The 15,697-nt window shown below is 44.2% G+C and overlaps 1 protein-coding gene across 2 annotated transcripts in view; it reads right to left on the reverse strand.

Annotated features, from left to right (window-relative positions):
- The window catches only part of LOC106571468 (protein dispatched homolog 1), a 78,298-nt gene that overhangs the window by 7,553 nt on the left and 55,048 nt on the right, over window positions 1-15,697 (reverse strand). For both annotated transcript variants that reach the window (XM_014144607.3, XM_014144608.3), the window contains one exon: window positions 12,186-12,834. In XM_014144607.3, the coding sequence (XP_014000082.2) occupies window positions 12,186-12,793 (608 nt within the window). In that variant the 5' untranslated portion in view covers window positions 12,794-12,834. The remainder of the gene's footprint in view (window positions 1-12,185; window positions 12,835-15,697) is intronic.

Raw genomic sequence — 15,697 nt, forward strand, 5'->3', positions numbered from 1 at the left:
CACCTTTTAAAATGTGACAGCCTGATACTAACCAACAATGCCTAATGAAAAACATATGCCCCTTAAGTTAGACTTTTCCATGGCAAACAATGCTAACTTAATTTATTGTTTTTCTGCGCTGTCCATTAGTTTCCATGTAGGGGCCTTGAACGGCGGAATTCGGGACAGAGATATTATGGTCCAGAATGAAGTAGAGTTATTGGAAAGAGTTGGACTGGATTCATAAAACATCTTTAGTCGAGGAGCCATCAAAAAGAGCACTGCTGCCTATTTATCTGCGAGATCTGTTTTGGATCATGATTGCATTTCAGACAAATAAGATGTATTAAACAGAGGACTATACTGTGGATTCACGACAGATATCCGAATCCTCAGATACTATGGCTTTCACAAAACAAACTTTCAAATGGGTTTTTTCCTCTTTCAAAAAAGTATAGGCCTAGATTAGGAATTGAAGTTGGCATTCAAAAGACAAGCTTTGCGTCTCAATTCTCTGTCATCCAATCTGTCACTGAGAGCAGCAATGTGAAGAAATGCAGACTAAAAATGTTTTTTTTTTTTTTTTTAAGGAGGCGGCAGTGGGGTGGGGAGGAGAAATCCGTTGACTGATGATCACAGTCTCTAAATCCAGCAGGATGACAAACCACGAGTCTGGTTTTTCCCACTCCTCTGATCCCAGTCCCCCTTCACACAAACTCCCCACATTTCTTCCACAAACTTACAACAGTTACCCTTCCTAAATGTTATTCTATTTATCAGAAAGGGGAATGTTTATGGATCACTGGGTTAATAAATAAAGTAACTGTGGAGCAGTGCCTGGGTTAAGCTGAGGCCATGTTGACGTGTGGTGGAGTGAAGGGAGGAGAGAGGGGTCAGGGTTCACAGAGCTGAGGGGGGAAAACTGCTAACAGACACGGCAGATATTTCTGGAAATCGGGGGCTGCATGAAGCTTTCAAGTTAGGGCAAGAGCAATTACTGTCAACTCTCAATTATTCGCTCCTGTGATTAAAACTCACTGGAACACTGCACACAAATTAGAGGCTCGTTCAAGCGATGGAATTGTAAGATTGGCTTGAGGGTGAAATCCAAATATCAGCATGATGCATTACATTTTGTAGTGAAATGTTGAGTAAATTATATATATATCTCATCAGGGAGTAGCCACAAGCATGCACTTAAAGGGAGACAGTCAGATGAACTCGTGGATACCATTTTTATGTCTCTGCGTGCAGTTTGAAGGAAGTTGTTTACTAGCACTAGCACAATTGCATCCTAGCATAAGCGCAGTGACTGGAAGTCTATAGTATCTCATTGCGCTAACGCTAGTTAGCATTGGCTCGCGAAACTCCCGCCAACATCCTTCATACTGGGCGCAGACATAAAAATGGTATTGACGAGTTCACCTGACTCTGGGGAAGTAGATAAAGGGCCTCATTTCCAAAATCCAGAAGCATCCCTTTAAGTCAGGGCTCATCAACTTCCACTGTATACCGTAAATAGATTATAGGTACATACAAGCTTGTAAGAAATAATGCTGTAACATTGTACTTACAAGCTAGTTACACAACTCAGGTCTCTGATAAGGTTTATTTGGAGATAACAAGGCCTCTGGATGCAAGCGTGTATGAGAAAATGTGAATCTGAATAAGAGGTTATTGCTGTATAATAAGTCTAAGCGCAGTGTGTATGTGTGAGTGCAGAAGGGACATGGACAGCTACATCCGCCAGTGAATTGGGTCTGGAGGCCACACCTGCCATCTCCACATTCTTGGGATTGAAATATGTGCGTGTGCAAATTCCAGGCAAACAGGCCGGATTTCAACACTGTAGCCAATAGTTACAAGCTGTCCAAGAGATGTCTTTATTATCCTGTGGCCTCTCTCTCTTTATAGCAACCAGCTTAACCCCCTGAGTCCAGGGGCTTCAGAACCACAATCCAAGGAATGTGAGGGTATTGCACATGCCATCACCAACCCACTGCGCTAACCAGCAGACATCTTTGTCAACTAGTCCGAGAAGGGCGAATTACGCAATACACGAGTCACTATGCCAATAATGACTGTCTACGTGTCATGAATTATTTAACGTAGGCCTAATCACTTATGGTGTTCAGATGTTTGCTAAATAGGCTAGGTCCATGATGAACATTTTAACCGGTTTTAGCAATACTAGGGTTGGGCGATGTCAACCTTTTTCCTATCGTGATTATGTATGTACCTATATGATGCCATTTCACCCCCTATTGGCCAACCAAAATTGTATAAAAAAAATAAAATAACGACAGTTGGGCTATAATGCAAAATGGAACGCAACTGGTTGAATCATGATGAAAGTTAATGTTGTTGAAAGCCTGGGCTGAGCCTAAGTGCAGGCAAATATTTTCTAATATCCCTGGAGGAGGAGCTGCAGCATGGAGCAGGTTTGTGTGCGTGTGTGTGCGTGCGTGCGCGCGCAGTTGAAGTCGGAAGTTAACATACACCTTAGCCAAATACATTTAAACTCAGTTCCTGACATTTAATCCTAGTAAAAATTCAAAAGCCACAAAAAGCTTATCTCTCCAATTTTGTGCACCAATTTGTTTACATCCCTATTCGTGAGCATTTCTCCTTTGCCAAGACAATCCATCCACCTGACAGGTGTAGCATATCAAGAAGCTGATTAAACACCATGATCATTAAACAGGTGCACCATGTGCTGGAGACAAAAGGCCACCCTAAAATGTACAGTTGTTTCACACAACACAATGCCACAGAAGTCTCAAGTTTTGGTCAGTATTGGGAAAGTATCCGGACCCATTGACTTTTTCCACATTTTGTTACGTTACAGCCTTATTCTAAAATTGTTTAAATAGTTTTTTCCTCATCAATCTACACACAGTACCCCATAATGACAAAGCAAAAACAGGTTTTTAGATTTTTTTTCAAATGTATTAAAAATTTCAAACAGAAAGATCACATTTACATTCAGTTGAAGTCGTAAGTTTCCATAAACCTTAGCCAAATACATTTAAACTCAGTTTTTCACAATTCCTGACATTTAATCCTAGTAAAAATTCCGTCTTAGGTCAGTTAGGATCACCACTTTATTTTAAGAATGTGAAATGTCAGAATAATAGTAGAGAGAATGATTTATTTCAGCTTTTATTTCTTTCATCACATTCCCAGTGGGTCAGAAGTTTACATGCACTCAATTAGCATTTGGTAGCATTGCTCTTAAATTGTTTAACTTGGGTCAAACGTTGCGGGTAGCCTTCCACAAGCCTCCCACAATAAGTTGGGTGAATTTTGGCCCATTCCTCCTGACAGAGCTGGTGTAACTGAGTCAGGTTAATAGGCCTCCTTTCTCTCACACGCTTTTTCAGTTTTGCCCACATATTTTCTATGGGATTAAGGTCAGGGCTTTGTGATGGCCACTCCAATACCTTGACTTTGTTGCCCTTAAGCCACAACTTTGGAAGTATGCTTGGGGTCAATGTCCATTTGGAAGAGCCATTTGCAACCAAGCTTTAACTTCCTGACTGATGTCTTGAGATGTTGCTTCAATATACCCACATATTTCTCCTCCCTCATGATGCCATCTATTTTGTGAAGTGCACCAGTCCCTCCTGCAGCAAAGCACCCCCACAACATGATGCTGCCACCCCCGTGCTTCACGGTTGGGATGGTGTTCTTCGGCTTGCAAGCCTCCCCCCTTTTCATCCAAACATAACGATGGTCATTATGGCCAAACAATTCTATTTTTGTTTCATCAGACCAGAGGACATTTCTCCAATAAGTACGATGTGTTGTATGTTGGCCTATTCCTACGGCAGAACAACAGGTCTAAGTCACTGTTGCTGAACACGTTCAGAACAGGAGGCTCCACAAGACCTCTAGCAGCGGAACCAATGGCTTTCAGCTGCCAGCCCCAACCCATTAGGTCCAACATCCGCCGTCAGACCTGGAGGACTGGGCTTCTGCAAGATGGGAGACTGTGTTCCTATTTGCTGCTTGCATGACCGGGACTCCTCTACTGCACGAAGTCAAGGAGCGGAACCAACGGCAAGCAGCTGTGCTGACCAGTCATCTCCTCTCCCAGTGTCTTTATGAAGACGTCCAACAACTTAAGTCCTGGAAGCTGCCTGGTAAAGAGATCTGGACGTTTTAGCATGCTTGACATGAGCTGCCCACCCTTAGTTGACACACTGTTACTGCTTTAGCCAACTCTATTGCAATTGTCATGCTGGCTAAACAGTTCAACAGAATGGTAACCAGGCTAGAGTTGCCCTGCCTGTTGTTGTGGCCATTTTGAGACTAAACCTCGCACTCATCATTTGGCCCAATGTCAAGGTACACCCTCCATTAAGACTTATGTGATAAGGTGCATACATGTCTAGACAGAAAGGTAAGCTCATGTAAAAAGCCCAAGCACCACATATTCCTCTGTTTACCCACAATATCCAGTTTCAAGCACAGCAGTGCCTCTAGCTCCTGCCTGGGTCCCTTTGATCCAGCATGCTACCGTTCGGTGCCCTGGGACTGATCTCAGAGATAATCAGAGTATTTTTTGTGTAAAGAGATCCATTTGTCACCCTTTTCATCTCCTTCTCCCCAGACGTCCTCTTTACATGTTCTCTGCTCTCTCCGGGCCATCTAAGGCCACAGTGTCTGAAGGCTCTCCAGCTCTAACCGCAGCTCTTGACAAAGAGGGTTTGGCTAGACGGCGCTGTGACATCTTAGAGGTGTCTGGTGACACAGCCGTCTGGTGAGCTGCAGACCACGGCCAAGGGCTGTTGGGACTGTGAGGCTGAGCGTCAGTGATGGAGTCCGACCTGTCCTCTCTGGGCTGAGAGAGTGAGTGTGAGGAGGGGGCCGGCCGAGCTGGAAAATTCCAACTGTTAGCTAAGTTCACCAAGTGCACAGAGGCAGGAGAAGAAGAAAAAAAAGAGACACAGCAAAGTGATTCATAGGAACCCTCACATCTACAGTACATCAGAGTGACGTCAGGACACCGAGCTGCATGCATTTTCATGGAAATGTGTGAATATTCATTCAATCCAGGATGAAAAATACAACAGTGTATTCTCAAGACAGGTTTTGAACTACTATAAGAACACATGAGAGGGGAGTAGCACTGATTGTAGCACTGGAGCAAAGTGTACCTACTGGACCCATCTAGATGAAGGTCCATTATAAACAAAATAAACCATTCCATTCTGTACAAACGAGTGAGAGATTATTCCTTGACCTTATATACCACTTGGACAGGTTGTTATAAGGGCATCCACAAGGGCTCATGTTACATGCTAGTAAGTATTTATAAAGCATTACACAAATGTTATCAAATCTTCCATTATGCCCATTTCCCCAGGGAGCCGAGTCAGCCGTGGGAGAACCTGTAGTGCAGGCCTAGAGCCTCAGAGTGTGGAGATAATACCAGCCAGCCTTTTATCCACCTGAAGCCTCAACAACTGTTCCCTCCACCAGAAGAAAAAAAGAGATCAACCTAATTTGAAGTTATGACAGAGTGCTGTTCAGATCCAGCTTTGATCCTGGTTTATAGGATAGTATGGCTCTTTGATCTTGGGTGGGTACCTTTATGGGCTTTGCTTTGCCTCATGCTCAGGGGCCATACAGTATAAAGCGAGGTCTGGAGCAGGGCCACTGGGAGCTCACCCCTCTTATTATCCACCCGCGCAGGTACGGGGGTCAGCTGCCTCACCCTCTGATTCCCTCTCACCCCCCAACTCCCTCACCCGTGGACGAGAGCAGCTGGAGTAGGGGAAGGTTCACACATGGGACACACTACAAGCGTTTGTCCTCGGTGAACTTCTTCCCATCACTCATCCTTCAGGGAGGAATAAGGAAAAACACCACACGAAGGCCACAGTGACCCCGCTCTATCCCTCCTCTTACATTATAATACTGACATTTGAAAAAGGGAGTGAACTTACCCTCTGGTCTTTAGAACTTCCTGAAATGTTCATGACTTAACAACATGTAACTTGGATCATTAAGTTGGGTTTCTTCAGGTGAAAACGTCTAACATCAACAAATGCGGCTTACAAGCTTTTAAGAGACCCAGATTGCCACCTTCAACAGCAAATGAACTGCTGAAGTAACAGGCCCGGAGGGTCCAATTGCTCAAGTTTTACAACAGGCAGAAGTGTCTCGGAGTGTCAAAGTAGGTGATAAATTGTCCCTGGGGGGGAAGAAAAAAGCTTTTTGGCCCAATTCTGTTGGTCCTGTGTAAAGGTATGCATGGGGTAAAAACATTATCTACAACATCGCAACCCTGAGCCCTGGGGGCAGAAACAGAGTAGTGTTGACCTGTCTCTCAGTGGAGCTTCTCCCTGTACTCATGTAGCAGGCTAAATCATTCACACACACACCCCCCTCCCTTGATCAGGAATGGGCTGGAGTGCGTGCTGTGGTGGTGTACTAGGCTACTGCCTGTGCTTAACTCACTCCACATAGACGCAGACCTGTTCTATGAAGCCAACAGAACGCTCGGGAAGCTAACCGAGTAGTTCTGTGGAATTACAGGGTGGAGATAAAATAGAACCAGGCCGCTCCCTCCCTCCATCCCTGCCTTCCCTCGTGTTTTGTGTCCTTCTGGGGCAGGCGGTGCTCGTCTCTAACTTCCCCTGATCTCCCCACAGACACCAGGGTGCATCTTTAGCAGTCAGTGTTGAGGCTGGGCGTGATGGATGTCTCTGTATAGTGGTTAATGGGCCAAATGGATAAAATGCTAGAGTGAAAAGCCCTGCTGCTACTTCACAAGGGTTCACATTGAGGACTCCAGGCTCCTCAGACCGCAGCAGGCATCCCAAACAGTTGTTATTCCTGATAATGCGCAAAGCCTTGTCAAACTGGCACCCTGAAATCCATAGCACAAAGATCATTTTCAGGCCGCCTGACCGGTCGGGGCTTGCAGCTGTCAGACAGTTTGGTATATTAGTTAATGTTTCCAAGAGAGATCGCTCACTGGGGAAAAGATACGAGTCATAATCAAAAATATATATATTTTTAAAAGGAAACCTTTGGGGGTTCTCAGAAACGACAGGCTATGAATTCATATCATATTCAACTGACAGGAATTCTTAAATTCATCCAATATAACAGGAATTCTTAAATTTATCCAATATAATGAAACGTTCAGGCCGGATGAAGTGTCATGTTTTATACGTGTTCCTATGCACCAGGGAAACCCCCTACCTCCAGTCAAAAACTGTACTTGAGTACGAAATCAAACAGGCGTGAGTTAACAAAAATAGACCTTTCTATAGAAAAGGGAAGGAATGCCTGCTATCCGAGAAGGCATGAAACCAATCCAAACTTGTGGCCGCTAAAATAACAGGAATGTAACAGGAAGCAACGCATGGACAAAAGCCCTCCCCGGGTGAGTGGAGAGAGGTTATAATCATGACGTGACCCTGGATAGTTCAGTGTGAGCGGGCTCTTTGGGGGTTGTTCAGCCATGAAAGGTCAGGCCAGTCTCGGCAGCACAGGTAGATGCCACTCTCTATCTGGGAGTGCAGCTGGAGCTGAAAAGGTGCCTTGAGAGCATTCTCTATCAAAACAATTTACAGGCTTGGAAGAACCCAGAGCCTGAAAACCTATTGAGATGAGGCTAACTGTAGTCAAACGGCAGCCAAACAGGTGACTTCTCAAGGTCACAGACTTATCTACTGCTCTGACTGATCACTTCCCCCTGATCCTCAAATCATAGAAAAAACAGTCACCATCTTACCAGACACTGACAATCTTAATGCATTTCCCAGACCACCATATAGAGCCTTCCTCTGCTCAACTGTTCTGCTGAGCTGACCTTTTCCTTCATAGTGGATTTCCATCCTTTCATCCAAGGATAAATCCATTCACTTCTCAGAGTAAAACAGAGAGATCGAGAGAGACAGTAATTTTACAACGGGTGGATTAATACGCCGCATGTCTCTCAACAGGAGTTCTATAGTTCTTGATTGTATAGTTATTGGACAAACACACAAAGGCCTGAAAAGCCCTAGAGAAGAAACTCCAGTGCAACCTTATCGGGAGGAGGGGGCCTCCATAGCTGGGCGTAACGACCAAGTGCTGTGATCATACACGTAATCCTCTGCCTAATCTCGCGGATTACAGCCTTTGAGATCAAACTGATATTTGACACGATCTTGTCTGACTGCGTACCCTCAAATTACCAAGGCATTAAAAAGCCTCTCCCTCCATGCGAAGAGGGATTCTGTGGCGCACCGTGCTCCAACACGGGGGAAAAGGAGATGCCCAAAGCCCTGAACGTCTGGGGCCAGCCAGGGACTGGGAGACTGTAACCAGACAGCCAGGCTTATCCTTCTCTCTTATCTTCCAATCTCCAATCTCTCTGGAGACATTGGAGGCACAATACCACTGTAAAGGGGATCGGATTTGAGAGCAACTCAACATTGGCCTTTAATTCAAACCTGCCATCACAGAACAAGAGGGACCTGTTTACTAAATACAGAGCCGTTCAACATTAGAGGCACATGGCTGAGGAACATCTGCTCTTCATTCAGACATGGATTATATATATATATATATTTTTTTTACAAAAGCCACAGATGCCAGTGAATGCATCCAAATGGCTGAAATGCTATCCTTTGCCACATTTTCCCACCCAACTGCATAATGTGCGTGGATGGAGTTTGTACCCACCCAATACGAGTACATAAACCGAAGCTCTCCCAGCCACCCAGAGAGCATCTCTCTAATGGACTTACAGGGATCTAAATCAATTTGGCAGGACATTTCCATGCGAAAAGTAAGCACAAATATAGTCTTACACAAATCAACCTCCCCGAAAGTACTTGCTACCATGAGGAGCTGAGCTGAGTAAATAATGACATCTTCAATATTTCTATTTTATTTTGTTTGCTGTGGAGTTAAATATAGAACTGTGTAAATGATTAGGAAAAGCATTAAATGGTTCCAGTCTCATAATGGTTCAGTCTGTGGTTTGGAGGAGGGGTGAAAAACGAGATGCTAAATATGTCCCTCTTAAAGAAAAGTTTGCCAAAAAAATGTGTTCAAATCCACCATCCCAGTCTGAACACAGGGAATGTGCAAGTCACGTGTTTGTTTTTTTAATTCAAACTTTCAACTCACATGTCCCAGGACAAACTCTACCGAAGCCTCTAACAACGAGTCGTACACCGCCAAGAACAAACATATACAACTCCCACAAGAGTCAAAACTATTGTTTATTCTTAGTGCATGTTCAATAAATGTACTTGAGGGTCTTTCTCCGATGCTCTGGTCCACCATTACAATAGGGAGATGGATGGAGCAGGGAGGAGACGCCGGTCCCCGGCTAGACATACTTGCAGAGATGATCTAGTCTGGCTGAGCTGTGTGTTGGTACTGTCTGTATTGTGTTTGTCTGGGAAATAGGACAGACAGACCATCAAACCATCAGCACCTCTCCTAGAAAAGCCTCAGAGCCGATGAGCGAGGGGAGGCTTGGGAGAGGCCAGGGGGACATTCCCTGTGGATTGACTGGACGGGCTGGGGCCTGGGGAGGGACAGCAGCCCTGTAGCCCCTGGGGCTCTCAAAGCTCTCTTTCATTGGGGCTGGTATTGTGCTCCCTGGGTGCCTGGCTGGCTGACCCCTCCTCCTCCCTGCATCTGCTGGCTTAGCTGACCCCTGGGCCTACAGGTTATCTCCTGAGGACAACAACCTGGACCTCCACATAGCAGAACATTCAGGATTGGGACAACAGGCAGGCAGAGGGATTATACAGCTGAATTTAGATGTGTGTGAGAAGAGAAAGGAAGGCATTTAAAACTATGTATTGATTTCTCAATACAGGATCCAATGCTGTGGCATGCAAGCAGTTGAATGACTGACATGGTGTAAAGAAAAAAAATTACAATTTAATGTAATCATAGTAAATGTTGACAATGTTTCAGATATTTTACTATCAGAATTTAAAACCTGCCCTACATACAGTTGACTCAGAACACATTCCTCTGAAGCATAACTGGGGAAAAAGTCAAGGCTTCAGTTGCATGTGCATATTCTTAAACAGTAATGTACATATGGTACTGCATATCACCCATAACATCATCGCTAAACACTGACTAGGCTGGTATGCTACCGTAATCTTCTGTAATTTACAGGTAATCTGTGGTAAATTATAACTGAATAATTTCTCTCATATATATATAAAAATAACAGTAATTTTATAATGGGTGGATTAATACGCTGCATGTGTCTCAACAGGAGATACATGCAGCGTATTAATATATAATATACACACACACACACACCACACCACACCACCAGTCAAAAGTTTGGACACCTCATTCAAGGGTTTTTCTTTATTTCTACATTGTAGAATAATAGTGAAGGCATCAAAACTATGAAATAACACATCATGGAATCATGTAGTAAACAAACAAACAAAGTGTTCAACAAATCAAAAAATATTTTATATTTGAGATTCTTCAAAGTAGCCACCCTTTGCCTTGATGACAGCTTTGAACACTCTTGGCATTCTCTCAACCAGCTTCATGAAGAATGCTTTTCCAACAGTCTTGAATGAGTTCCCACATATCCTGAGCACTTGTTGGCTGCTTTTCCTTCACTCTGCGGTCCAACTCATCCCAAACCATCTCAAATGGGTTAAAGTCAGGTGATTGTGGAGGCCATCTGATGCAGCACTCCATCACTCTCCTCTCAAATAGCCCTTACACAGCCTGAAGGTGTGTTGGGTCATTGTCCTGTTGAAAAACAAATGATAGTCCCACTAAGACCAAACCAGATGGGATGGTGTATCGCTGCAGAATGCTGTGGTAGCCATGCTGGTAAAGTGTGCCTTAAATTCTAAATAAAACACTGACAATGTCACCAACAAAGCACCCCCACACCTCCTCCTCCGTGCTTCACGGTGGGAACCACACATGTGGAGATCATCCATTCACCTACTCTGCGTTTCACAAAGACACAGCGGTTGGATCCAAAAATCTCAAATTTGAACTCAGACCAAAGGACAGATTTACACCGGTTAAATGTCCATTGCTCATGTTTCTTGGCCCAGGCAAGTCTCTTCTTCTTGTTGGTGTCCTCTAGTAGTGATTTCTTTGCAGCAATTTGACCATGAAGGCCTGAATCACGCAGTCTCCTCCGAACAGTTGATGTTGAGATGTGTCTGTTACTTGAATTCTGAAGTATTTATTTGGGCTGCAATTTCTGAGGCTGGTAACTCTCATGAACTTATCCTCTGCAGCAGAAGTAACTCTGTGTTTTGCTTTCCTGTGGTGGTCCTCATGAAAGCCAGTTTCATCATAACACTTCATGGTTTCTGCAACAGCACTTTCAAAGTCCTTGAAATTTTGCAGATTGACTGACCATCATGTCTTAAAGTAATGATGGACTGTAATTTCTCTTTGCTTATTTGAGCTGTTCTTGCCATAATATGGACTTGGTATTTTACCAAATAGGGCTATCTTCTGTATACCACCCCTACCTTGTCACAACAACTGATTGGCTAAAACGTATTAAGGAAAGAAATTTCACAAATTAACAAGGCACACCTTTAAATTGAAATGCATTCCATGTGACTACCTCATGAAGCTGGTTGAGAGAATGCCAAGAGTGTGCAAAGCTGTCATCAAGGCAAAGGGTGGCTAAATATATTTTGATTTGTTAACACTTTTATGGTTACAACATGATTCCATATGTGTAACACAATTTTGATGTCTTCACTATTACTCTACAATGTAGAAAATAGTAAAAAGAAAGAAAAACCCTTGAATGAGTAGGTGTGTCCAAACTTTTGACTGGTACTGTATAATGTATTCATTTTTTATATCCGTGTCCATATTTTTCAGTGTCCATCTGGTTCAAGAGGGAAAAAAAGCCTAATTAATGAAAAAAGCATCTAATCAACAATGGCATTTTCAATTCACTCTGCAATTATTGTGTTTATTCACAACTGCCACCAAAGTCTGGTAGTTTACTGGTAAACTTCTAAAGTTTTCACTAACATAACCTCTCTTTGCAACACTAACTGTGACATGTTAGTAAGCATTCAGTCACCACCCATTCGGCAGGGAAATGCAATGAAAGGGCTTCTGTTGGAGAGGCAGGGTAATAGAGATATGCCTGAGGCCACCCCATGGCAGAGCGAAGCACGAACAGGCACACAAACACACAGTCATCACACACGTACCTGAGGCCGGCCACATTGGGCTGGTTCTGGAGGTGCTCCTGCCAGCGGTGGTGTAAACAGAGGGATGGAGGGGAGGCCTGCAGGCAGCAGGAGCAGGAGCCCGGGTGCAGTTGCAGGGCGGGAGCATGGGTCTGGAAGATGTGGCACTCCTGCTGGTTGCCGTGGCAGCACAAGGGGGGATGGAATGGGCAGCGGTGGCAGCACGGGGGAGGTGGAGACAGCGGAGGAGGCTGAGGAGGCGAGGGGGAGGAGGTGGTGGAAAGTGCGGAGGGCAGGAGCTTGGCCAACCTTTGAGAGTCTGTGAGGTGTGAAGAGGAGGTGGAGGAGGAAGGGGCCCTAAGGGAGCCGTTCTGCTTGACGGCGCCTCCGTCCTGACTCACTCTGGATCTCTGCTGGGGCTCCTTGTGCGGAGGCGTTGGCCTTGGTTGGTGCCTATGCCTCTGCTGTGTTCTAGGTGTGGAAACAACGCTGACGTCCCCTCCTTCCGTGTTGCTGAGGCTGGCACGGGAAGCTGGGCTGCCGGTGCCACTGGCCGTCGTGGTAATGCTGGGTGGCAGGCTGGCATTGCTGAGGACCAGGAGGTCACCGTTGGCGTCGCTCAGGGCCATGGTCCTCTTCCTGCCGGCCTAGCGCGAGGTTTGCCACTCCTCTGCAGAAAAAATGGGAGGAAAAGCAGACAGGCGCATAGTTAACTCTTTACTGTAGCCAGCCATGTTGACATTCAGTTGAACATTGACTCTATTCACATGGAGCTGATGAGCTGAGCGGAGCGGAGCAGCAAGAGGAGAGCGTGTGGACGCCTGAGCCCAGGGAACTGTGTGGGCAAAGGGGAGAGAATGAGAGAGTAAAACGGACAAGGGTTCACGCTCAAAACTCAGATCTGAACAGAATGCAACGAACGGTTAGCAAAACAGATGATTAACTTGCTCTTTCCAGACGAGGAAGAGGTTGGGAACAGGTGCAAGCAAGACGAAAGTCAAGGGATCAATCTTCATTGATTTACTCAAAGCTAAACAGCAAATTCGTCACTTTAACCATATTTCTCTTCTTCATTGCCATTTTTGTCTGAAGTGTGATTTATAAAGTATGAATATGATAGGGTATGAATTGGCAGCCTGTGTGCAGGGAAGCCTGCACTCTCTCTACATTGTGAAATGTATAAAACGGTTCCAAAAGAATGAGATTAAACAGAGGTCTCCAAGTCTTTATGATGCTAGAGTTTCAGCCCCTATGACAGAATATGTTCAGGCTATGTGTAATGTAAAATACCTTCAGTTGGGACATTTTAGAGTAAGAGGGGGAAAAATGTCTGCGGTTTAATCATGATTCGCTTGACATACTTCAAAAGCAGTGAATTGCCTTTCACAGGTAATGCACGGTAGTGGTGGGTTGTGAAGTTGGAACGTTGCCCAACTCCAACCCCCGCTGAAACAGGCTTGACGTAAACCCAGATGATTAAATCGAACTCAATCTAATGTGAAGGGGAGTCCTGGACGAACCTCATCTCCCTTTAAGACTAATGGCTGAGGTTGTGAGGAAAGACAACTTCTCACTAGTTCCCACACAATACTTTCTACTTCATCCGCATCATGCCTAGGACAGAGAGACATGGAGGTGCACTAGTAGATGGAAATGTACTACAGTGCAGAAATCCCCCTGAACATAGCAATAAACTATTACTACCAGATCATAACTGATAACATATAGCCTTTAAAATAAATCTACTGAACGTAGCTTCTATTCCCCTTGATTTTCCTATTTGATAAACTATGCAACATTTTAAAAAGGCCCACGGCAGTCAAACATTTGATTTTCCTGTGTTTTAAATACATTTCCACACTATGAGGTTGGAATAATACTGTGAAATTGTGAAAATGAGGATATTGACCTTTTAGTGTAAGAGCGGTTTAAAAATACTGCCTGAAATTTCAGCCTGTTTTGGTGGGATGGAGCTTTGGCCTGTCTGGTGACATCACTAGGTGGTCAATTAGCTAATAGACCAATAACAGAGTTCCAAACCTCTCTGCCAATAACAGCTAGTTTTCAGTTTTCCCCTCCCCACTAAGACCACTCCCAAACAGTCCTACCAAAATTCTTACTTAAGAAATGTCTCATTACTAAGAAGCTATTTTTGTTTCGTTTTGATCATTTTAATTGAAAACAAATCACAGTAAGGTACTTAATTGTTCCCCAGAAATGGTTTGATATGGAGATAAAAACAGCTGCATTGGACTTTTAAGGCTCCCTTATTTTACCGACCTTGTAGACATTTTGCTTTTAAAAACCTTCACATATCTGTCAAAACAAACTTGACTCATGACACAGCTTACTTGCAAATAACTTTCCCTCCAAAAAAACTCACTACAGACCCATTTCTCAAAGTTCGGCTTGTCTCTATGTGACAGCATGCAAACACAGTACACAGTCGTAGGCTATATCAAATATTTTGATGGCAAACTAAACGTGTTTGTGTTCAACCGTCACCCATTAGGATAAATCATATAGCCTACTAGGCTAAACTTCATGTCCATGCAGGGAAACAGCCATGCGATGCAGTGAATGTGAATGATTGTGTTCTGCGACGCCTGAAAATGAGTGAGAGAGTAACATGAGACTGACAGCCAGGTCGGGTCAGAGCTGTGGGAATGGGGGGAGAAAAGAACTTCAACCTCTGTCTGAAGAGCTCCGAATAGCAGGCAGTGCAGCGGAAACTAGGGTTACGTTTTCAGTCTACCATACATGACAAGTTACAAATAATGATTAAAAATAAAAATAAAAGCTGGCAATGAAACAATTAAAAAGTATGAAAGAGAGACTTACGTACGTAGCCTGGACCTTTGTCAATGGAATTGTGATTATTCTTGGCTAAATAATCAGTTGCACAACGTAATAATGCATCCCTCTACCAGTACACATCTGCTTTCAACATTGCTCCACTGCCACAGGAATTCAGCAGGAGGCTGTGTGGGCTCCAATACTGAGGGTTGCCATCCAGGTGAGACATCTAGGCCAGTCTGCAGTCTGACACAAACAGAGGTCTGTGCCCTTAGGAAATAACGGATCGATCAGTGTGGGACGGCTGCCCTAAAAACGAACGCTGACAACACGCCCCTTAACTTTTTTTGAATTAATAAACAATGAGCTATTTATAGCTCCTTTTTTCAGTGTGTATCTGCAAACACTGATCTGAACAATGCACTCAAAACCAAAACGAGTTGTTTTAAGAAGTGACAGTCACGCTGTTTGACCGACATGAGGTCTGTGGAAACTGGAAAGGTTGAGAATAACGGGATGCGTTTTTCTGCTTTCAAGTTGAGTTCATGATTATGGGGTGAGACCTGTGCAACTACCAGGTATGCAGCAGGAGGCAAAGAACCTCATCCCTTCAATTAAAGCTAATAGACAGCAATTATGAGGACTCAGTCAAGACAGTTAATAACTTCAGCCTAATAACATCTTGGAAACTACAAGCACATGCCTGAGAGGACTATGTATGAGGACTTTGGCATTCG

Source organism: Salmo salar, chromosome 15 (genome assembly GCF_965601325.2).
Source record: "Salmo salar chromosome 15, fSalSal1, whole genome shotgun sequence".
NCBI classification, from domain to species: Eukaryota; Metazoa; Chordata; class Actinopteri; order Salmoniformes; family Salmonidae; genus Salmo; species Salmo salar.